Consider the following 25,802-nt stretch of genomic DNA (forward strand, 5'->3'; position numbering starts at 1 on the left):
AGACAGGAGAATCACAAGTTCAGAGTCAGCCTCAGCAATTTAGCAAAGCCCCTCAGCAACTTAGTGAAAGCCTGTATCAAAAAATAAATAAGGGTAGGGTATGTAGCACAATGGCTAAGCGTCCCTGATTTCAATTCCCAGTCGCCCCACCCCCATGCTTCATACTTAATACTTTTTTTCTGGGGCTTTAGGTAAAAGGGTTTATCATTGCATTACCACTGTGAACTGCACAGTGACTGCTGGATTGTAGACCAGGGAGACAACAGCAAATTGAGGATCATAGGTGCTTCTCTTGAGAAAAGACAACTCAGGACAGTTGAGACAATGCAGATAGGAGATAGATAAGAAGCCAAACCTAAGTACACTCGTCTTATTTCATTCAGATGAAGTTTATGAACAGGTTGGTGACAACAGACATCATATCAGTGGTTGTCTCAGGGTGAGGGATGACTAGAAAGGGCATGAAACACTTTCTAGGATAATAGATATGTCCTATCTACTTGACTTGAATGATGATAATACAGGTATGTATATTTGTCAAAAATTATTGAACGGAACTTACTGATCTATGCACTTTACTGTACATTAGTTATATATAAGAAAAGAAAAAAAAAAGAAAGGTGTTACCATAGTTGTTTCCTCATGAGCAGATGGCCACATAGAGTTTGCAGACTACTGTGGTCCAGAGAAACATGTCCATGTGCCCAAAGATCTGGAAGAAGTACAACTGAGTTGGGTATCCTGAGTTGTCGATGGATTTAGTTTGGGTCTAGATGTCCAGCAAGTCTCGTGTATGGTGGTGGAGGTGTAAAGGATGTCTACATGGAACCCGTTGAAGAGAAAAAAGTACATCCAGGTGTAGAGACATGTGTTGGCACCAATGGCCAGGACAGTGAGCAAGTTCCCAGCCACAGTGACCATGTCTGAGAAACTGATGTGACTCCATTTTTGAGAAACCAGCCTCTACCTCAGAGCAAAGCCTGTCCAAGGAAGGGGGCGTGACCCTTGTCCTTGGAAAAACCCACAGAGCACTTCTAAGCACATACCTATCCTGCTGAGTTGTTTGTCTACAAATAACAAGAGAGATCTGCAGCACCAGGTGTCCCTGACTCAGTTAGGCTAGGTGAGGACCCATAGCAACCCCCTAGCAACCTCCAATCAGCATGAGACAGGGAAATACCTGGGATGCCAGATGACCCCCCCCCAGTAGTTTATGGTGGTTGATAACATATTGGGAAACCATGTATTTCAGCACGTACTCCCCTCGTGGCTTAAAACAATCAGTGCAAACAAATCCCCCTCTTGTACTAACCAATCACCCCTACCCAACTTGTTCCTGTCAGTGAATGTGCTAATCAATGTTAAGAGTTGTTGTTTGACTTTCCTGTGGTATGGAATGATTTGCTGTGTGATGTTGTGACGCATAGAGTATCCCCCCAAAACCTATAAAACCTCACTGGAAAAAGGACCGGGACTCACCCCCTGGGACCGCTGTGTCGGGAACAGTTGTGAGTCCAGGCTCAAGCTTGCAATGAAGACTCTTGTGTGATTGCATCTGATTCGGCTCCTGGAGGTCTACTGGGGTCCCATGAATCTGGCATTACATGTCCATCCACAGAAAGGCAATGTTTTTGGTTGGTTGAGTAAAAGCATGATCTAGCCCATCAAATTGGACTGGTTTCTCAAACAACTCCTAGAGACAGAATTGAGCCCAACTTCTCCTCCTTAAAATGTCTGCAATCATCTCATAAACTTTGTCTTTGTACCCATCTACTTACATCATGATATATGTAGGGACTGAATTCTTCACATCTGCATCTTATCAATCTTTGGGTTGAATTCCACTTTCTTTTAGGTATTGTCTTTCTTCCTGAATAGCAAGTTTTCTCTCTCCATTTTACATATTCAGTGTTTGTTGTTTCAAACATGCATTTGTCTCTGAGTTCTAAATAAAATGGTATGTGGAAGATTCCCCCATCCTAAGCATGTTTATGAGGACCCAACATTATTCACATATAAGATTTTATTTTATTCTAGTTTGCATATTTTATCACCTTTAAATTTTAATTTTTAAATGATATGGGTTCTTAATACCAAGTCTGACTCTGTTGTATTCTCTTTCTTACTATGTTTCTTCAAGAGGACTCTCACTTTACTTCATTTCCTCAGATCATATTTGCAACTATCTTGACTAACAACAAAACCTAACAATTTATTCCTGTTAAGAACACTCTCACAATTTTTTGACAAATTGATATTTCTTTATAGACTGTTTACTGAGAAGTCTTGATTTCTATATTCCAATGTTTTCTACACCTAATGGTATGCCTTATGCTGTGAATATCAGAGATATTAACGTGTGTTCCTTACTATATGGTCACAGGTGACTCTTACACACGTTTTATTTAAGATTAACAGTTTAGGAAGCAGAGCTACAAAGTTTAAAATATTGTCTTTAACTGATTTAACATCTTCTGCCCTAGAAGATACCTAAGAAGAATTCATTAAAACTCATGTGATATCCTTTTCACAAAATAGTGATGCTAACAATTATATAGCAGAAAGAAATAGAGTGTAATTTTTCACTTTGATACATTAGAAGGAGATATAAATATCACAAGAACTCAGTTTTGTTTAGGTTTATTACATTGCAACTTGTGTTCACGTGGAATACTTTATTGATCTATGTTTTGTATAGTGGATTGAACACAGGGGCATTTAACCACTGAGCCACAGCCCTAGCCCTTTTTGTTTTTTATTTTGAGACAGGGCCCGGCAAAATTGTTAAGGCTGACCTTGAACTTGCAATCCTCCTGTATCAGCCTTCCATGTCACTGGGGTTACAGGCATGGGCCACCACACCTTGCCAATTATACAACATCTTTGGAAGTTGCTCCACAAACCAGTTCAAACCATGTAAAACTTGATGATATCATTTATTTATTCATTCGTTTGAGAATTAGAACTAGGCTGATATAAAATAGAGTTTATTTAAAATAGTTTACATTAAAGAAAACAAGACAGGATCAGACCTGGGTTTAGAGTTGATTATACTGTTCAGAAAACAGGCAAGTAAAGACAGGGGATCACAGGTAAACCTCATGTTGTGGTACAAGAGATGCATTTAATAATCAAAAGAAATTAAAACAAGATTTTTTCACCAGTCCAAAAAACCAAGAAAAAACAATTAATATTAAATAATAATAAAAATATTTTACAGTGTCAAGGAGGTACATATAGCCATTGCTAATGCCATGCCATTAGTAAAAAGTTTTCTTGATGAACTCCTCCACAGCTTTCAGGAGTTATAGTAATGGTCATCTATTTGACCCTGGCTTCCCTATCTGGGGTCTTAGGAAAACTTCAAAGAAAAAAAATAGGCCTAGGAGCTGCGATTGTGGCTTAGTGGTAGAGTGCTCGCCTAGCACGGGTGGGACCTGGGTTCGATCCTCAGCACCACATTAAGGTAAAGGCATTGTGTTGTGTCCATCTACACCTAAAAAAATAAATATTTTTTTAAAAAATAGGCCTAAATTGGCACACCTTCTTCAGTAATTTTTTCAACATTACAATAATGATTAAATAACTTGTGGCATGTCCACCTGATGAAACAGTGTAATCATTACATGAATGCCATCTTGTTAAATATTTTTTAAATTTAAGGTCTGTGGTTAATAATGAAAAGCAAATGCTCAGTATTAAAGAGGGCTACTGCCCAGCATTGTGGGAGGCAATCGTGTCATGTGTCAACCAGCATTTTCCTTCCCTGATTGGTGAGGCGCTGTTGGTCACTTCCCGTGATCTGGCCACATCAATTGGCTCTAGAAGGCAGCCCCAATCTTGGAAGTAGGAAAAATATTGCAAATGTGTCTTCATGCATAGGCGTGCCTTCCTACAGCCCCAGTGGTAAAGTTACCTTACCTGTCCTTGTAACCCTGCCCCTCTTGACCTTTATTGGTTGGAAATTTCTAAAGAATGAGAGTTCCCCCCAATAAAAGACCAGTCCTGAACATGCTAGCTCTCTCTCTTGCCCCCATCTTGTGACATTCCTCACTCTCCCATTTGGAGGGCTTGAAGCCGTGGGCAGAGGAGCTGTCCTGGGGCTTAAATTAAAGGTAAATTGTGTGTCTGTGTTTTATTTGATACCTTAGGAGGTTCACTCGAGCAACCTTTAGTTTAGCTGCCCGTACTGGTTGGGGGCAGTACAGCATTGCAACTATTGGTGCTCAAGTCCTCTCTCCCAAACTGAATATTTACTATCAAGGGTGGATCCCCACAATTTTACATCTTCAAAAATGAACCAATGCCATTGGTTCACCCTTCTTGATGTGCCAATGGGGAAACATACCCAGAGCAGAGAAGTGAATTTGTCCAGAGTCTATCTGCAGCCAGGACTTGGATGTCCCACTCACACCCCAGACTCCTCTGACTTTCCTGGGAGATCAAAAGGGCTGGTCATCCCCAAGAAAAGTGAATAAATGTTGCCATGAATGGTTGAGCTGGAGAATTTCATCCCATGAGATGGGACTATCATCTCCATAAGCATTATAAGGCAGCTTGGCAAATGAAGAGCACAGGACAGAGACAGAGAGAGCAAGCTTGGGAGACACTGGTCCAGCCTGGGAAATTGAGTGTACTACTCTAGATCCAGGAAGATTCTCTGCTGAGGTCAGTGAGGACGTCTGGACAGTAAAGAGGCTTTGAAATGAGAAGCAGACTCCAATTTGCTTTGGCACAAGCTGGACAGGACTGAGATCCTAGCATCTCCAATCTGGCCATGGAGCGAGGGCAGTACCTCACAAGTCCAGTAAGAGCAGCTCCACCTGGGATGCGAGGCTCAGCTGCCCCAATCTCAGTCCTGCTGTCCTGGGGTGACTGCCAGTACCTGTGACTCTTCTTCCCCTCCCTTGACTTCTGGGTTAGGCTGGACTTCTGGGGCCAAGGTGGGCCTTGGGGCCCAGGGAAGGGATGCTGGGGCCACACTGGGAGATGGACATCCAGGTCTCAGCTCTGGCACAATGCTCTTCTCACATGGGGATTGGGAGGAGGAGCTCCTTGGTAAGCAAGGAGTCACATGGTGATGTTGCAACCTTTGGAGTGATGGTGGAAGTTCCACATGGAAAAAGCCAGGGAGAAGAGGACTGTGTCTCCTGGCCATGGGTCTTTAACCAGCCCTCTTAGGTCTTTCCCTGAGTAGGAAGCTGAGGAGTGACAGCATTACCCTCTGAGCCTGGTGGGTTAGCACAGCCAGCCACCACACTAAGGACTGTCAATCTGAGTTCCTGGATCCCAAATACCTTTGCTCCTAGTGTCCCACTCTATATTTTTAGCAGGGTAGGTGAGGGGAAGCCAGGCTGGCTGAGGGCTGAGGGGTCCCCATGGGGCCAGGGATCACAGAGGCTGCTCTAGCTCCCCATGGAGTCTCCTGGTTAATTAATTAGCAGGTGACCCCCTCTGCTCTGACCTGCCTGTCACCCCTCCCACCTTTGACTGTGGAGCCAAGTCTTCCTCTCCAGGGTACACCTGCCATAACTTCCCCTCAGCTGCAAGGAGACCAGCCCCTGGGTCTGTGTTGTGGTGGCCAGAGCCTGATCATGCCCACAGTTGAGTTGACAGGCAGGAGACTTGTTGGCGGGGAGTAGAATAATCACAGGAGAAAGGCAAGGTAGGTAGGTCAAGTGCCTGAGGAAGAGAGTTAAATAAGTACCTGCCCACGTGTGGCAGACAGCACAGGGAAGTGACTAACCACAGGTGGGATTCAGAACCTAGAACTGGAATCCTGGCTCATCCCCTGATTGCTGAATGGCTTTAGGCACAGTCTTCTCCAGGTGCTGTTTCCCTGGCTTATAACACAGTATTGAGTAAGATGATATCTAAGAATCATTACCAGTTGCCTGCTATCAAGACAGGAAGGGGAACCCCTTGACAATGTCTTGCTCATCTCTGAATGCCCTCTCCTGCCTTCTGCTCCAGTGCCTGCCTGACACGGAGTAGACACAACAGGTAAGATCGTTGAACAGATTATTGAAGAAGTGAGTGAGATGTCGGCAGAGAGAATTAGAGGAGGGAAGGAGATGTTTGAAATGGGAAAAGCTTATTTCGGGTTAACACTGTCATCAAGGAGAAAGTTATTTTTCACCCCATTGAAAGAAGAATCTGGTCTGTCCAGGAAGAGACTGGATTCATGGAATTGGATAGAAGCCCCCAAGACTGAGAGTGCAGGGGCCAGTGATGGTCTCCCCTGTGCACCATTGCCCACTACCTCTCTAATAGGGCAGACAGACCTGAGCAAGGGCAGGAAGGGGGGAGGGAGCAGCGAGCAGGCGTTTATGTGTGAACCTGTGTTGAGTCCCACTATGTCTGGGAGGACCCCCTGAGGTGTCCTCTGTGTCTCTGTCATTTATGTGTGTGGGGATCTGTGTGTATGTCTTCATATGTAAGTGGCACATGTGCTGTGTTTTCTGTAGTGCACGGATCATGTCTGTGTCTGTGTGTTAGTGACTATGACTGTCCGTGTGTGCTTGCATGTGTGTGATCCTGTCCTAGTGAGTGAGTGCATGACTGGCATGCCCATGTATCTGAGTGTATCAAGATATCCCTGCACCTTTGTGCAGGTGTGTGTCCTGCGTACTTCTGTGTCTTGGTGTATCTGAGTGACATTGTCTGCAGTAGGGTTTAGGGCAGCAACTTGTGTGGGAGACACGGCACTGGTTCTACATCTATCTGATGCATCCCTGCTTCATTTCTCTATTTTAAGTTAGTCCTTCCTACCTCCTTCAAAGCAATGCCCATAATATCTGGGCCTCAGGAAAAGGGTCCTGCATCAACAGAAGCAGGTCAGTACCCAGGAACCCCAGTCCTGTGCCAGACATTTCAGGGAGAACTGACATGAATCCAGTGAACCTATCTCCTCACTGAAAAGAGTTAGGAGGTGGGGGGTTGACATTTACTAAGCACCTATTATTTGCTGGGTTTTGCTTCAACCATTATACCATGAGGAGGGTATAATGATCCATTTTTAGAAAAAAAAATGGAGCTCAAAGACATTAAGTAACTTCCCTAAAGCTTCCTTTGTAATTTCTTTCGTATGTGTTATTTATTCTCTCTAAAATTATCTTCCACCCTTGTCTGTCCAGTGAACACCTTCTAGCTGGCCCTGCTCAAGTGCCACCTCTTCTCTGGAGCCTTCCCTGACTGTCGAGAGTGTTAGGGAAAACCCCTGTGCAAGACCAAGGGTCAGATGGGAAAAGATAACTATTTGTCGTCAGAAGCCTCATCATCTAGTGGGGAAGAGGAGCATCACGGCAGAAGAAGTCACTTTAGTGTCAGCAAAGGAGGGCCGAGTTCCAATGAGAGTTACAAGAGACCGAGGAGAGAGGCACATGTGGGGGCTGCAGAGTCCAGAAAGGGCACGGGGCTTCTGGGAGGAAGCGGAACCAGAGTTGGATATTGGAATAGAGTAGAAAAAACATTCCAGATAGGGTAGAGAGGGCAGGGGAGGCGTGTGAGAAAGCTGTAAGAGGTAGCAAAAAGGCCAGCCTGGCTGGGGTCAGGGGAAGCAGCATCCTATGGAAGCAGTTGGGGGGGAAGACTGGAGAGAATATCAGGAGCGATGTTGGAAGGCCTTGGACACCAGGGTGAGAAGTCTGCACAGATTCCAACAGGCAGCAAAGAGTCTGTCTGGGCAGTAAGCTGAGTGGGAAGAGCATGGCTCAGGAATTCCCTGCAATTCTGTCTCTCTGCTTCTCTCTACATAGTACCGTTGTCACAGCCCACAGGAAACACACTGAAGCCTCTGGGCTAAGATGGATGATCACACACCTGTCCCCAAGACTGGGGACCTCTGGCCAGGAGAGAGATGAGCCCACAGACTCTGCAGAAGAGATTGAGGTCTGGCATGCTGCCCTTCAGGTGAGAGAACCCAATGTTTCTCTGCTATCCTCTTACCATGAGTCCTGTCTTCCTCGCACCCCATTCTCCATCCACTCTGCATTAAGTATTAAGGAGGAAGAAGCCACATTTTAGCTCCAACTCTCCCACACACAAAAAAATTATCTTCCTTTGCTTTCACATTCTCTCTCCCCAACCTGCCCTCCCCTTCCCATTCCCCAAGTGATCTTGTATTCATTCTTCCAAAATTAATTTGATCCTCACCCCTTCTGTGGGATCTTCCCTATATCAGCCAGGCAGAGGAAATCACCCTCACTTTGTTCATACAGTTAAAGTAGTGCTTATCCCATTGTGCACAGCTGGAGGTCAAGGACAATGGCTGCCTTACCTCTGTAGCCCCAGAGCCCACAATGCCTTCCCCCAGCAAGCACTCAATAAATAGGCATGAATGGTGAGCTTGAGCCATTTTATTGACCCAGGGAACTCCACACAGATCAACCCCAGCTTGAACACCGTGCCCAATTCCTGCTGAGAAAACATTGACAAAGCAAAGAGTGAATGAAAAAGGACCGGAAATAAGATCTTGTAAGAAAGGATCTAAGGCTCCAGTGATCTTCAGGTTGAAGAAAACATCTGTAGGTCCAGAATAGATCCCCTTGATAGCTATATACAAACAAATAAAACAAAACAAACAAATCCAAAAAACAAAAAATGCAGAGAAAGTAGATTTGGCACGTGTTGTCCCTAGAGGCCAAAATTGGTGTCATTTCTTGCAGAAAATTAAGTTTTTTAGTTGAGATTAAGAAAAACAACTAAATAACTATATCCCTCCAGTACTGGACTGAACCATTTCAAGAAGCCATAGAAAAAAGCCAGTGGATTTCTATATAGGGGAAAAGGAACCAAGATCTATCAGCATCCATTCTCTGCTACTCCTTGTACATACATTACCTCACTCAATCTTGACATCAGCCATGTAAAGCAGGAATCAATATCCTCATTTCTTAGATGAGATGACTGGAGATTAAATGAAGGAGGATCCATGTTTACACAGCAGTCAGGATCAAAGTCCATGTGGCTGTGACTTCACAGCCAATGCTCTTTCTACTGCATCACACAGCTGCCTGAGGAGGGGTTGGGAAGTGAAGGTCAAGGTCAAGGGTAAAGGAGAATAGTGCACTAAAAAAAATGGATAGATTTGAGGGGTGCCAAAGTCCAGCTCTCCCATGCTCCTATTCTGTGATGGGCCAATGAGTAAGGCTTGCAGAAACTAAGAGGGTGATTTCTCTGGGACGGCTAACGGGTGACAATGACAGAGAAGCAGAAAAATGAAAGCAGGATACATCCTCTCTTCTTTACCCTCCCTTCATTTCTGTTTTTCACTCACTGCTCTTCAAAAAAACTTAATTCAACAAATAATTTCGGATGCATTTTGTATACAGTTCACTGGACAAGGCAGGGCGATGCAGTTTCTTCTTGAGAGGAGTCTTTTTGTCAGGCACTGACTTGGTCCATTCTCTGGGATCTCATCAAAGCCTGACCAGTTTTCCTGGCAAAGGGTGGGCAGATTAGCTTAGTAGCAGGACTCTTGTAAAGACCTTGGAACAACAAGAGATTGTGGTGTTTTAAGGAAGAAATTGAATAGGAGACAAAATGAGTGCATTATTTCTGGAATCACTGGAGTCGTTGGCTATGTGAGAAATGTAATAGTTTTATGTACAATCAATTTTACACACTGAGATAAGAGCAAGAATAAGCTTTGCCCAGGGTCTCAGTGTCATAATGTGGATGCTTTACTCTTTCTAGTCCATGTCTTCTCTACCAACAATTCCACACAGTCTCTTCCCACTCTCAGGAGTACCCTCTCCTCCTACACCAGAGCATGTCTATTTCATGAACTCCTATTCATTCTTCAGGGCCTGATTCAAGTTCCACCCCCTTTGTTTAATTCTTCCCAAGCTCCTCCAGGAAAAATAATTTACTCCAATGTGGTTCATGAAATTAGAAACATACTAAGATACTCTGCATGTTGCTCCAGATCTAACTGAGGGTAGAAGCTGAGACTCTTCTATCTTGCAGTCTCCCACAGTATCCTATACGGGGGTCAACAAATCATGTCTGACTGGGAAAGTCCAGTCTTCCACCTGTTTTGTAAATAAAGTTTTATGGCAACATGGCCATGGCCATACATTTACTTATTGTGGGCCACTGCTTTTGCACCACAAAATCAGAGTGATGTGGTTACAACAGAAACTGTATGGCCCACAAGCCTAAAGTATTTACTACATGATACATTACAGAAAAAAAATGATTGATTTGTGAATTAGCACATAATGAGTGGTGAAAATGAATGGCAAATGCAGTAAGGTGTCTGGTGAAGAGATTTAGATTAGTATTTAGATGGCCTGGGTCCTGACTCTTTGACTAAATAGGTGATGATGATGATAATGAGGATGATGATGATGATGATAAACTAATGATGAGTAGACAGATAAAAGTTATACAACTTATTATGTGTCAGGCAGTGTGCTAACAATTTTAAATTTACTATTCACTTTATCCTCATTACCAAGTCCAAGGATAGAAATTAGTATTTTCCTCATTAAAGGAGAAGGAACCGAGGCTCAGAGAAGACATACTACTTTATTAGTAAAGTGAAGACTCAAAATCAGGTATGACAACAAAACTTGAGACTTCCAATCAGTACCTTAGAACACCCTTGTGAAATGTGGTTTCTTCATAAAATTAGGATCGTTCAGTGAGCAATGTGGTTTTCAATCTGTTTTAGCAAGCAAAAATCTAAATTATCAAAATTTTTGTAAACACTCTGTGTTTGGGATGTGTATAAAAATTTACATATGGAACCTCAACATACAGGAAGTCCCCCTGGGGTTCCTCAGAACTTAGACCTGCTGTCTCTTCTCACTTCTCAGCATTCCCACCTGGCCAGGTACTCCATGGCTCTGGTCAACCTCACATCCGGCCCCGAGTTCCTCCTCCTTGGCCTGATGGATGACACAGTTGCCCATCCAGTGTTGTTCCTGCTCTTCCTCAGCATCTATCTGTTCAACGCCATGGGAAACCTGAGCATGGTGGTACTGGTGAGGACCGATGGGGCTCTGTGCTCCCCTATGTATTACTTCTTGGGTCACCTGAGCTTTGTGGATGCCTGCTTTACCACGGTCACGGTCCCCCGACTGCTGGTCAGCCTGCTCTACCCAGCTCAGGCCATATCCTTCCAAGCATGCTTTGCCCAGATGTACTTCTTTGTGGCTCTGGGCATCACCGAGAGCTACCTCCTGGCGGCCATGTCCTATGACCGCGCGGTGGCGGTCTGCCGGCCACTGCACTACACCGCGGTCATGACACCCTGGCGTTGCAGGGCGCTGGTGGGTGCGTCCTGGGCGGTGGCTCACCTGCACTCCCTTCTCCACACCCTGCTCATCTCGGCGCTCTCCTACCCCCACTCTGCCCCCGTGCGTCACTTTTTTTGTGACATGACGGTGATGCTGAGCTTGGCGACCTCGGACACGTCCACCGCAGAGACTGCCATCTTCTCCGAGGGCCTGGCGGTGGTACTGACCCCGCTGATTCTCGTGTCGCTTTCCTATGGGCACATCCTCTACGCGGTGCTTCCAGTGCGGTCGGCAGGAGGCAGTCGCCGTGCCTTCTCCACCTGCGGGGCCCACCTGGTGGTGGTGTCGCTTTTCTTTGGCTCTGTCCTGTCGGTATATTTCCGACCTTCATCTGCCTACTCCTCGCGTTACGACCGCCTGGCCAGCGTGGTGTATGCAGTGGTCACACCGACCTTGAACCCGTTCATCTACAGCCTTCGCAACAAGGAGGTCAAAGGCGCTCTAAAAAGGGGGCTCAGATGCCGAGCTGCACCCCAAGATGTGTAAGGACAGGTCTGGGTTCACCAGCACTTTAGTAAAAATACCCAAATCTAAGTTTCTCAATTTTGATCCTATGACATCTTATTTTTTGTTAAAAAAAAAAAATTAGACGAAGTAAATATGACATGTTGATTATAGTGGTGAGTACATAGCAGTAAGTCCAATCCATTCAGTGTTGCCTGAGTGCTTGAACTAGACTTGACTTTAAAAAAACTGGGGGCAACAATCAAGGTAAGGCAAGGAAACTTTACCTGTTGGTGGAAAAGGGAAAGAAGAGTGTGACACAGCAAAGAGGGGTGGAGAGGAATGTTGGGAAGCAGGGGAGGTCTGAGGAGTTTTTTCCACATTTTTTTTGTTGGTGCCTTAGAGTTGTACATAACCAAGGGATTTATTTTTACTTTTTCATACATGCACACAATATAACAATGTAATTTGGTCAATATCACCCCCAGCATTTCTCCCCTCCCTCCTCACCTCCCATCCCCTAGCCCCTTTTCTTTATTGATCTCCCTTTGATTTCCATGAGATTCCCACTCCATTCTCTCTCTCTCTCTCTCTCTCTCTCTCTCTCTCTCTCTCTCTCTCTCTCTCTCTTGCTTTTTCCTCTCTAACTTCCACAAATGAGAGAAAACAGAGGACCCTTGACCTTGACCTTCTGAGTTTGGCTTATTTCACTTAACATGATGGTACCTAGTTTGTATTCATTTTCCTGAAAATAATATAATTTCATTTTTTCTTTATGTCTGGGTAAAACTCCATTGTGTATATATACCACATTTTCTTTACCCATTTATCTGTTGATGATCACTTAGGCTGGTTCCATAGTTTGGCTATAATGAATTTTCCCTTTGAAAGGGTATTAAGGAGGTTTTGTTGAACGTACTGTAATACAGCCCTGCAGACTCCTCCCCAGGAAACTTCAGTAAATATCTAGTTATTTTAAAAGTATTTTAAAATTTTAAAATTTTACCCCCTATATTATACCAACACTTTCATTGTGAAAATTCAAAAATAAGGATAAAAATTTTCCTTTACCCACCCAAATCAACCTTCACTGCCATCCCAGTTGTCCCTTCAATCTCTCTCCCTGTCTCTTGTTGAAACATAAATAGTATCTTCCACTATATACTATTCTGAAATTTCCTTTCTTTTTTGCATAAAACAAGACATGTAGGAGATGTTTTTGCTACAAATAGAATGTATTCATTTTAAATCTCAGGTCCAGAATACTAGATCCTATATATCTTCTGTGGCTTATTTAATCATTTCCTTGTCAATAAGTGTTTTAATAAATATTTAAAAATGTTTTCCCACTTTTTTAGTATTATAAGGATGTAATGGATATTCTTGCAAAAAAATAAAAATCAACATTTAGTGAGGAACAAGCACCGTCCTAAGTGTTTCATGCATCTATTTCAGTCCATAGAAGTTTCCACAAAGAAACCATTTCTTCCCCATAGTATAAGAGTAAAAACAGATTGAGAGAAATCAAGTGATTGTAAGTTGTAAGTCTAAGTCCTTCATCTCCTTCAATGATTTCTCATCTATTCAATCCTTTTCATTGTATTGAGAAACTTTTAATAATATATAAATTCTTGGAGTGTAATTATGGCTACCTTTTTTCTTTTATCTTATTCATTTTAATTGTTCCTGTTTATTTTTTCCTTTTTAAATTTTGTGATCGGCTTTACATATTAATGGGGATTAGTGTGACATTTCAATGCATGCATACAGTATGCACTGACTAAGGCTACCCCTTCCCACTCTTAATTATTGAATTCCCTCATTTGCTCTTCACTTGGCTCCTTTTCTATTCTTAGTGTTCTTTATTTATGCCTTTTCTCTGCTTTGTCTTGTTTTGCATGTTGAAGATTTCCCTGTTAGGTTAATCTTTTCAAAGAATATTTGCTTAACTGATGCTAATTCTATTGTTTTGTTTTGTTTTGTTTTGTTTTGTTTTGTTTTGTTTTGTTTTTTGGTTTTCAGCACCATTGATTGTTTTGGCTTTCATAGTTAGTAATCCCTTCCTCTTATTTTCTCCATGTTCTCCATGGTACTTTTTCTATATAATTGAGGTTTATGTATCATCTTGACTTTAGGAGAGGGGTGTCTCTGCTGATGCCATTTTTGGATGTGACATCTCTCAGCATGGACAATCCAGGGCTGTTCTTTGGGGGATGCAGCTGAAGGCCTTCTGGGTCTCACTGGTCCTGCTGATCCTCCTGGAGTAGTAGTTATACTTTCTGTATAACTCAGTGGCTTGGACTGCCTCTAAGGTGTGGATGGCATAAATCCTAAACCAACATGAGGGCGTTCGTCCTGGTTCTTAGGAGCAAGTGTTTCCTTCCCCTTCATTCCTCAGACAAAGAGGTGAGCTTCCTTCTCATCTCTTGCTGCTAGGTAGGAAGTTTTAGGAGAATAATCTCATTGAATTTTAAGTCTTGGAAGTTCAGACTCCGTGTGTTCTCCCAACTCTAGTCTCCAGTCCTATGTATCTCGTAAGTTCATGTCCTCTGCCCTGTAACACTCGGGCTGCCAGGATCTTACAAGTGGCAGCCATGCCCAAGGCTGCAGTGTTGGCTTCTGAGCCCACCATCCCTCAGCCAGGTTCCTCCTTCCTGGATCCTGGAGGTGTCCTGTCCTTTTGGCCAGCCCAGACATGTAGCTTCGTGTGTTTAGTTCCTAGAAGCAGAGGATTTTCAGGGTTGCTACTTCAGATTTGCTAGAACCTGAAACACTTGCTGGAAGCTTCCAAAGCAGAGTCTCCATGTCTGCCTTGGTAGACTACAGGGTGCTTTGTGTGTGTGTGGAGCATCTTCATCAAAATCAAGTCTCACTCTGTAAAAACTGTGTCAGCTAGCTGGGGGCTTGTAATCCCAGCAACTTGGGAAGGCTGAAGCAAGAGGATGCAAGTTGTAGGCCAGCTTCAGCAACTTAGTGAAAGTCTGTCTCAAAATATAATTAAAAGGGCTGAGGGTGCAGCTCAGTGGTAGAGTCCCCTGGGCTCAATCCCCATTACCAGAAAAATAAAAAATAAAAATTTAAAAGATAAATCATGCATCAATGAGACACACAACTGTGGAAGAACAATCACGTGGTAAGAACCGCTGACATTACCATTTTATTAATAAGAAATGGAGGCCCAGAGAAACAGGGACTCTTGCTCAGGATACAGGGCTAAGAAGTGGTGCCACAGGGCTCTGAGCCCCCCTCCCTCCTCTCTGACTTCATTCCCAATACCCATGGGGAGATGGTCACTGCCAAGCTGTCAGGATATGTGTCAGTGTGCTGAGCACCAGCCCTGCAGAGCCATCCACAGGTGAACAGCCAGAAGGATGGACATTGGAACTCAGTGGGTTTCATTCGGCCACTGGCTTGCAGCCCCCTCATGCCCAGGAGCCTGAGGAGTACTCCACCTTTCAGACCTGAGCTGGCCAAGGTTGAGTCACTTGGGTGGGCTTCAGGGGCAGGGGCCATGCATTCACAGGAGAAAACCTGCAGCAGGCTTAGGCGAAGCTGCACAGGTCTCAGCAAGAAACACTAATGAACAGAGCCTGGGATGGAGCCCAAGTTAGAATGGCAATGACACTTAGTTCTGTGGGCTAACAGCAGGCCTCTGAAGGCTCAGCAAATGAGAAACCACAACAGGATTAACACTTGTCCAAAGGCAGACAGCAACATGGGCCACAACCTGAGAGAGGACCACACTTACCCCACACATAGGGCTCCAGCCACCGTGAAATAAAGATGCAGTGTCTTCCTGGCAGAATAAGGGCCACTGTGGCACATATCTTTATGACACCCCCTCTGAGGATTCCTTCCCAAGCCTGAGACAATTTCTACACCTGATGCAGCTGCCAAGTGAGGCAGGCAGGGTCTCTGAGCTGGGTGCCACATCTACAGCCCTGGGTGCTGCATCCAGAGCCCTGCTGCCTCCTCCCCATAAGCCTTCCTTTTATGACTAAAATTAAGTTTTTATCCACTTCCCACACGAGACCATATATGGAGCTGACTTCTGCAGACACTCCTGCCAGGAAACAGGGAAGTCTTTCAAGGCTCCGGGCATCTCCCCTTGCCTTGCCTCTGCATGACACTGCTCCCCTGTCTCTGCCAGGAGCCTCAGCCTTCCTCACCCAGCCCTAGCTCTTGATGACAGCCCCTCCTTGGCCCGGCCTGCGCTGTCCTCCAGCACTCAGGCTGGGGAGCCTGTGGAGTCACCGCTCTGAGGACTAGAAGGCACTGGCTGGGCACTGTGCAGATCCTGGACCTGGGGTGCAGGTGGTGGGGGTTACTTGCAAAAGCTCCCCTTTCTCATCTACCAAGTGTCTCTTCACAGTTTCTAAAGAAACCCAGGTGTTGTAGAAAGCTGTTGTAGATGGCTATGATAGGTAGACCATCAGCTGGCACTTTCATCGGACCAACTCCATAAATAGCTACAAAAACTAACTTCCTCCTACTTCAACTGTCAGAATCGGTGGCACATAATACCAGCTCTTCTGGTGTATCAGCTGACAGCACAGTCACCCATCTCCAGCAGGCTGCCTCCCAGAGCTTACTTCTTTGCCCACAAGCAAAGGGTGTTCTGTAAAGTGCAGGGCTCTTGATAACTGCCCTCATGCATCTACTTTAGAGATCCTGCTTCTGGAAAAATGTACATATTTGCAGGGAAAAAGTTTGCCTTGAACCTCAAAGAAAATTTTGGACTCGGACTTTTGGGCAATGCTGGGACTGTTTAGACTCTGGGGACTCTGGGAAATTGACTGTGTTTTTCATCGTGAAGTTGGCATGAACTTTTGGGGGCCAGGATAGAAGGTTATGGTTTAGATATGAGATGTCCCCCAACAGCTTAAGTGTAAGATAATACAAGAATTTTCACAGATGAAATGATCAGATGATGAGAGTTGTGACCTAATCAGTGGATTCATCTACTCATATGGATTAACTAGGCAGTAACTGTGGGTAGGTAGGATTCCCTGGATGAGGTAGGTCACTGGGGGCATGCCTTTGGGGTTTCTATTTTGTCTCTGGTGAAAGGAGCTCTCTCTGCTTCTGACTGCCATGTCAGAGCTGCTTTCCTCTGCCACACCTTCCGCCATGAGATTCTGCCTCACTGTGGGCCCAGAACAATGTAATCAGCTGGTCCGAGATATAACCTCTATAACCATGAACCAAAATAAACTTTTCTTCCTATGTGTTCCTGTCAGGTCTTTTAGTGACAGTGACAAAAAAAGCTAACAAAAACATAAGATATTATCATTATTTTGTAAATGAAATAATGGTAGTGTTTGTGCACTTTTTTTGGGGGGTGGGTGGGTACCAGGGATTGAACTCAGAGGCACTCCACTACTGAGCCATATCCCTAGTGTAGGGGTTCTGTGTTTGGGATTGGGGACTCTGATAAACTTCGTGATTGTGGCATGCTTGGTAGCTAGGAAGTTTCTGTGCAAAGGCTCAGAATGCTTGGCTGCTGAGAAACTTCTGTGTAAAGACACAGGATGCCTGGGTGCTGTAGCAATGTCCTTCATGAGGTAGCTCTTATCAGCTTTGACCTTCATCTCAGGCACACAGCTCCTGGGAATATAGGGACTCTCTTGTTAAAAAACCACAATGTGGGCTGGGGATGTGGCTCAAGCGGTAGCGCGCTCGCCTGGCATGCGTGCGGCCCGGGTTCGATCCTCAGCACCACATACCAACAAAGATGTTGTGTCCGCCGAGAACTAAAAAATAAATATTAAAAATTCTCTCTCTCTCTCTCTCTCTCTCTCTCTCTCTCTCTCTCTCTCTCTCTCTCTCTCTCTCTCTCCTCTCTCACTCTCTCTTAAAAAAAAAAAAACAATGTTTCACTGAACCTAAATCTGTCCATGTAATAGTACCTTTATACAATGGAGTTTCTTAAAAACTGCACAAAGCTCCTTACATTGCATATTGTAACTGTGAATGTAACTGCAGAATAAGCAACCTTACTGATACTCTAAACAATAATGTAGTTATGGTACTAATGACCTAATGTGACCTATTGGTATAAATAAACGTGGTCACTTGTGTAAGCAGCCACTTTCCTGCCTCTGCACCTTGTCTCTGTGCCTCCCTTATTATTTTTCCTTACATCCTAGATCTATTTTGCATTTTATTTAAAGACAGCATCTCACTGAGTTGCTTAGTGCCTCACTTTTTTTTTTTTTTTTTTTTTTTTTGCTGAGGCTAGCTTTGAACTTGTGATCCTCCTGTCTCAGCTTCCTGAGCTGGGAGGGTTTACAGGTGTGCACCACAGTGCTGGCATGTTTGTGCATTTTTAAAAGTTACTATATTTTAGGATACAAATGGATAATGAATAAAAGTCAAATTGAAACAAGATTGGCCATGTAGTGATAATTGTTTAATCTGAGTAATGATTATATGGGAGTTCAGCATATTACTCACCCTACTTTTGCTCATATTTAGAATTTTGTCATGATAATTTAAAATTTGATTACAAATTTTGCTTCTATTTGTGGATTTTTTAAAAGATCAGGCTTTTCTAACCCAGAATAATTTGCAACTTATTCCTTTTAAGTTTTCTTTCTTTGTTTTTTAAAGAGAGAGAGAGAGGTGAGAGAATTTATTAATATTTATTTTTCAGTTTTTCGATGGACACAACATCTTTATTTTATGTGGTGCTGAGGATCGAACCCAGGGCCCCGTGCATGCCAGGCAAGTGCGTTACCACTTGAGCCACATCCCCAGCCCCCTCAATTTTCTTTTTAAAATAGGAAATACCAATAGGAAATTCAGGTCTATAGGTATCACAATGCTTTTTTTTTTTTTTTTGCACGAGGTATTGAATCTAAGGCAGGGGCTCACACATGCTAGGCAAGTACTCTTTTTTTATTTTGAAACAGGGTCTCACTAAGTTGTCTAGGCTGGAGTCAAGTTTGTGATCCTCCTGCCTCAACCTTCTGAGTAGCTAGGATCACAGGTGTGTGCTACCATGCCTGACCCACCCCGCCCCCCCCAATGCATGAACTATCTGCTTAATACTTTTATGCAAAAGCAGCAACATTGTACCACCTGTAAATGTCATGATGAACTTATAGACACACACCTGGGGAAACTAGCTCTGCAAAGACAGAGGCCATAGGGAGGTTGGATATGAATGAGCCTAAGACATCTTTATATGCCCCCAGCAGAGTGGAAGGATGGCTCAGACTAATTTATAGTCAAGTAGGGGTTTTGCTCATATAAATGGATTAGATGATCTGTAAATACTCAACACCATAGTAGCTGGTAGTGAGAAGGCAGTACAGCTTAAGTGAGCAAAAACCCACCATAGATTCAAATCTCAGTTCAACCAGAGACTAGATGTGATCTTGATACATGTAAGAGTTTACGCATACAATCCCCCACATAAGGGACACTGTTGAGTTTTAAATAGCATGTGTGGAGTGTGAGGAAAGTGTTTCCTGAGTAGGTCTTGCTGTTCAATCCTTGTATGTCTTCAAGGAAACCTAGAACCATGACTGACATTTGGCCAACCCCAGGTAATGTGGCCTTTGAGTGTTGTTATGTTAGTGGTTGATCATGATGTTTTATATACCTGGAGAAATGGGCCATGTCCTTTCAGTCTGTCAGGATTGCTTTGCACATACATCAGCATACTTGATGTGTGTCTGGTTTCATCATTGGGACCCTAAGTTTCAGTGGCTGTGACTGTCATGTAGCATGATGTCTCTTGTGACTGGCTCTCAATAAAAGCCTCAGGCCCAAAAGCTTGAACAGTTTTGTCTGTGTGTGCAGAGACATTCTGCACATGTCCACATACTTTACTGCTAAAGAGAAAGCATGTCCTATATGGCCCCAGATGGGGAAATGGTCAAAAGCCTGTGCCCGACCTCTCTGGATTCCTCCTGATACATATCTTTTCCTGATGCTCTTGGTTTATATACTTCTGTTCTAATAAATATTATCCATAAGTATAAAAAAGCCACATATCCTTGAGAAGATGATGTAGGAAGCACCTGCTGAGAAGTGGGAGGACAATGGCTTGGACCTTGTCACAGTGATGTGACTAGAGCTCACCTAGTCACTCTGGAAGTTTCCAGGGCAGAGTCAGAAATTGCCAAAAGCAAAAACAACAATAACTAGAATTAGATTTGGCAGTAAGGCGAACAGCAGGTGAGTCAATTATGTCATCTACAGCAGCAATAATGAAACATGAGTGGTGGGGGCAGAAGTTTTATAACTGAATTAGATCTAAAAGATGGTCAAATATGGTACATTAAGAGAAAAGAAAATTTAATAGGAAGGTAGAAGAGAGTTCACAATGTTCAAAATGTGAACAGAGAAAATGCAAAAGAAATATATCAGGTTATGATTATAAGAAAGAAGGAGGGAAAACAAAGTAAAGGATAAAGAATAAAGAATTTCCTATTAGTGGGAGACAAAAGGAGAGAAAGAAACAAAAACAAAATAAAACAAAACCGTTAACCCTCAAAAGACACGGCAAGAAAAAATAACATTAAGAAAGGCTGAGAGTGAGAAAAAAGAAAGAAATATGTATATGTATATATGTCCACAAACCAACCGGCACAGTAAGAATACGCGTGCGCGCGCGCGCGCACACACACACACACACACACACACACACACACATACACACACGAATATTCTTAATGAAAAATGAAGGAATGGTCTCCACTGAAGTGGTCAAAATTATCAACAAGAATGAATGGTCACCACATCCTCACCAGCAATTATTGTTGCTTGTATTCTTGATGATTGCCATTCTGACTGGGTGAGATGAAATCTTAGAGTAAAAAAAAAAATCTTAGAGTAGTTTTGATTTGCATTTCTCTAGTTGCTAGAAATTATGAACACTTTTTTCACATATTGATTGATTGTATTTCTTCCTCTGTTCAGTTCCTTAGCCCATTTAATTTTTGGGTTGTTTTCTTGGTGTCAAGTTTTTTGAGTTCTCTATGGCAACAATAAATGTTGGTGAGGATGTGGGGGAAAAAGTACACTCATACATTGCTGATGAGACTGCAAATTGGTGCAACCACAGTGGTTGGAGATTCTTCAGAAAACTCAGAATGGAACCATCATTTGACCCAACTATCCCACTCCTCAGTCTATATCCAAAGGACTTATAATCAGCATACTACACTGACACAGCCACGTCAACGTTTATAGCAGCTCAGTTCACAAAAGCTAAATTATGGAACCAACCTAGTGTCCTTCAATAGCTGAATGGATAAAGAAAATGTGGTATATATAGTGAATGAAATATTACTCAGCTTTAAAGAGAAATGAAATTATGGCATTTACCAGTAAATGGATAAAGTTGGAGAATATCATAAGTGAAATAAGCCAATCCCAAAAAGCCAAGGGCTGAATGTTTTCTCTGATATGCGGATGATAATTCACAATAAATGGGGGAGCACTAGGGAAGAATAGTTACCTTAGATTAGGTAGAGGGGAGTGAAGGGAGGAGAGGGGACGGGATATGGGAATAGGAAGGATAGTAGAATGAAACAGACATTATTACCGTGTGTGTGTGTGTGTGTGTGTGTGTGTGTGTGAGAGAGAGAGAGAGAGAGAGAGAGAGAGAGAGAGAGAGAGAGAGATTTATGTAATTCTACAATATGTATAATCAGAAAAATGAGAAATTATACCCCATCTATGTATGATATATCATAGTGCATAAATGAATTCTACTCTCATGGATAACTCATTAAATCAAATTAAAAATTAAACAACCCATGGTCACGACTACCTCCCCCAGGAGCGGGAGAGTGAAGGGGGCCTGTCCCTGCAAGTGGAGCCCGAGTGGAGGAATGAGCTCTGAAGACACAGCTGCCTGCCTTCTCACACCAAGCCAAGCCTTAGCCCGCTGCACCCAACCCTGAACCAGAACCCAGCTGAGCTTGCCCCTCTAAGGGACAGGAAGGCTGGGGGAGGGTGTTTACAACCAAGCCATTCCACCCCTTCCCCTGCTGGGGAGAATGACACATCAAGCTGCTAACAATGGAGGAAGGGGGAGGAAGAAAAACTCTGAAAACAAAATCTTGTTCTATGCAAAAAAAAAAAAAAATTAAACAAAAAAAAAAAGAATGGATGGTCACACCCCAAGGGCCTGGCAGCTGCCAATCTCTGCTGGGAGTCTGGGTCTGGGTCTCAGGAGCCTCCCAAGAATTCTGTTTACAGGGCCATTGTTGGTGGGGGTGGCCCTCCACACGCTATGCTGCCCTCAAACACAGCCTTCCTGGAGTGAGTCCCTGAGTGTATTCACACCCACCTGTTCAGATTCCCAACCCACTTCCACTGGTCACATCATCTGCCAGACTCAAAAGGAAATCGAGTTGGGCTCCCCTCTGTATCCCTTACTTGCATTGCCCTGGATACAATCTCCTCTGTGCCTGTTTCACTCACATTCTGCTGGGTACACCCTGGGCCATATGTCAGGCACTTTCCAGGACAGTGTTTGCTATGGTCTCCCAGTTCCGCAGCACCAAGCATCGGTGTGGCCTCCTTGAAATGGTTCTCACCTCAGTTGTCCATGGCCAGTTGAGAAACAGTGCACCTTTCAAACACCAGATGGCTGTCTGTGCAGGCTCTGGATCAGGTAAGTTTGGGCTGCCTTTATGATCTATAAGACTTTCTGTGCCAAATTTGTCCATCGCATTTCTATCTGTGTTCTCCCTCCCCTCTGTGGTGAACCAGCATGGCTGCTGCAACTAGCCTAGTTCCAACGTCCTCTTTTTTCTTTGTTCAGTGCACCCTAATTTCTGAGTCTCTAAGACACTCTGACTGTTCAATGTTGAATTTTATTGAAATCCCGTATTTCCCACAGCTTGAATTCTGAGTCACAGAGCAACTGGAAATGTGGCTTCCACTACTCTGACATCTTGAATGTCACCACACTGGGCGTTTGCATGGAGAATGTCTTCCCTAGGGGAATAATTGTTTTCTATTCAGTTCCTTAATTAAGAAGTAGACAGCTCATACTGTGAGCACTTTGCAGATACTGACTGATCAACCCAGGCCCTTGAGAGGCAGGCAGGTCATTTTTCTCCTTTGCTCAGAAAGGAGATTAGGGAACTTGCCCAGGCTGCAATAGGAAGAACCAGTTCAGCTAGAGAGCCCCACACTGTAGAGAAAATTCTCCATCTCTGTTCCAGACCAGGTGCTTCTACAAAGGGAGGGTTTTGCGTTTCACGACTAAACACTCAGGGTCACTCCAGGTGAACTGGCCTGCACAAAATAATCACACAGAGACAGAGAAATGCCTTTTTCTTTGGGTCTTGTGATGGCTCCTCTGACCTCAGGAGTCCGTGGAAAGAGAGAGAAGAGCATGTGCTGAGCCCTTTTATTGGGAGGAAGCCATGCAAATAAGGCAAGGGGTAGGATTACAAGGGAAGAGGTGAGTGTAGCTCAACCTCTCTGGGTGCTGCCTACTCCTAGGGCCACTCCTGGGACCACACCTGAGTGAAGGAAAAGCCTGAGTTACGAGTCATGGCACTACCACACCAGACTACAGTGATCTTTCAGATCCCCGTGGTGCATTTGGAGTGGCTCCCCACAGGAAGGGATAAGAGAACATCAATATAGAGAACTGCTCCATTCCAAAGGTGCCTTAGAGAAGGGGTAGGGTATATGGGCTGGAGGCTGGGGAAGGGGTCAGTCAGTAGGGGTTCTTGCTGAGCATCTGTGTGCTGGACACATGTGCTAGCAGTTATGTCTGTGAGGTACCCAGAGCTCCAGCATTCAGGTGTGGAAGACAATGATAAAACAGAATCTTATTCTGGAGAGCAGCTGGCTCATCAGAATGGTTGCCAAAGCATCTCTGAGAAGATGACCTTGAGCTGAGAGACATGGAAAGTAGGACCCACACTCTTTGACTTCCTGCAGGCATTCTGAGCCACTGCTTGTATCAGCAAGCCATGAAGTCTAGCTCTTCTGCTGAGACATCCTGGTTCCACAGGTGGAGGGCAATGGACTTGAGGGATAGCCCCAGACTCCAAGAGCCAGATTGTGGACAGCAGGCAAAAGGATCTTCCAGGATGCTGGAGCCTGTAGTAGAAAAACTCCTGTGCCAGCAGCCTCCACCTAAAGGCTCCAGCTAGCACCTGCCTTCCAGGACACAGGGTTCCAGTGCACAACGACTCAGGTGAAAGTCGGAGATTGTATTGAGTCCAGGCAGAGTGACTCTGGGATGGCTGAACTGATTTGCCATGGGTGATAAGGCCCTGTCTGACTGCACAGAACTGAGCAACAGTGCTCCCTGCACACTCCACAGAGAGCTCAGGAGACCAGGGAGGGCATGGGAAACTAGAAAGAGAGTGTTGGGAAACTGGTCCTGGTGCCAGGTTCTTCTACAGAAAGCCCTCTGGCAAGGCTCTGTGAGTGGGCCAGTGTCTTCTACACATGTGTGGGATTCCCAGAAGCCTGCTGGATTTTGTTTCCATAAGCTCTATAGGCAGAACCCCAGGAGTGGCTGATATTCTCTGGGAAGGTCTCTGTGCATGTGCCCCACCGATGCTCTTGTCAGGGATGATGTCCTGGGCTTCCCTTCTATTGGTGAAAGACCTAGGCCCACACACCCAGTTCCTGACATAATCCTGGATGTCCTGCCTCCCCTGGAATTCAGCATCCCTATGCCATGGCCACATCGAGGAGCCTGTGGTCCAAGCTTCATGCCCAAACTTCACTGTCCATCAGCAAGTTCACGTCCATTCTCCAGGCCTCATGCTCTGCACCAACAAAGACCCCAAGCACAGCCATGACCAGGTTCCAAGCTCCCTTGGCCCTCCTTGTACCCTGAGAATGCCAGCTCGTTCTGCTTCCCTTTCTGACCTACCCACTGGATCTCATGACTGTAACTTCAGTAGCATCCTTCCCTGTCCCCATACCCTGAGGATCTATGGTTATTAGCTAACCCAGTAGTTTGGTGCCTGGTAGGACAGATGGGTCAGAAGGGAGCCCAGAGCCCAGCCCTTTCCTGTTCTCCAGTGAGTTGATCTCTCACAGGTCACTTAGCCTCACCTGCAAAAACAGGTGCAGGTGATGTAACTTCAGTTGGTGTACAGAAGGGAGGTGATGAAGCCTATTTGGGCACACTAGGCTGAGATGAGGTCCCCTTTATAGGAATCACATGGGAAAGTACTCGGAGTGGAATGAGGGCACCTTGTGAGCTCCAAGTCTTGACACAGGATCCCTGTTCTGAAATATATCAGCAAAGCATGGGGGAGAAGCCCAGATGGTAGAGGTTGCCCATCAGAACCCAACTAGCCATAGTTGTGATTCTCAGTTGTCTCCAACCCTCCACCGAGGCCAGACAGCCCCTGAGCTCAGTGCAACCTTCTAGAAGGGCAGTTTGGCAGGAGTAACTAAAATTTTAAATGGGTGACATTTATTTTTCAGAAATATTCATGTTGAATACAGGAATGTATTCAACATGAATAGAAAGACCTGCATAGGAGATGAGCAAGCTGTGATCACAGAAGATCAGAAGCAGCTTAAAAGTTGCCATCAAGGGGACTGGCTATGCAGGGCCTCCTGAAATGTAAAGGAATTTTCTATATCTATAGGTGTCATCATGAAAATCTAAAAGTCATTTTAGCTTCTAAACCCAAGGCACATAACTGCCCCCTCAGCTCTGATGACTCAAGAAGCATGGGTGGAAGTAAGTGTGTGATGTACATGGAAGGAAGGCTTTGGCGTCAGTCCCTAGTTTTGCCTGGTCCTGCATGAGGAAGGGTGCCAGCCACCCCCTTGAGCAGAGGGACTGGAGGAGAGGATCTGAGCATGGGTTTTCACCTCTTGGACATGTTTCTCCCTCCCCTGATTGTATAGAAACAATGTGATGCATTCCTGCATTTCTTTTGCAAGAGAGGCAGGATGGTGTGTAGAGTCCACCATGCTATCCCAAGGTGGGTGCAGTCACTCCTGTGGTGACCTCTAGCATCAAGTGCCGGCAGTTCTGGATTATGGCAACTGGACCAGACCTTTTGTCCAGCTCAAGCTAGTATTAAAAGGCAC

The 25,802-nt window shown here is 44.5% G+C and overlaps 1 protein-coding gene across 1 annotated transcript; it reads left to right on the plus strand.

Moving 5' to 3' along the window:
• Window positions 1-7,817: 7,817 nt before the first annotated feature.
• LOC308635531 (olfactory receptor 1L4-like) lies at window positions 7,818-11,792 on the plus strand (the record flags this gene model as incomplete). Its single annotated transcript, XM_081269947.1, has 2 exons — window positions 7,818-7,911; window positions 10,824-11,792. The coding sequence occupies exon 2, from the start codon at window positions 10,848-10,850 to the stop codon at window positions 11,790-11,792; it is 945 nt and encodes a 314-aa protein (XP_081126073.1). The 5' UTR covers window positions 7,818-7,911; window positions 10,824-10,847.
• Window positions 11,793-25,802: the final 14,010 nt, after the last annotated feature.

Source organism: Spermophilus citellus (assembly GCF_964194105.1).
Source record: "Spermophilus citellus genome assembly, chromosome: 17".
NCBI classification, from domain to species: Eukaryota; Metazoa; Chordata; class Mammalia; order Rodentia; family Sciuridae; genus Spermophilus; species Spermophilus citellus.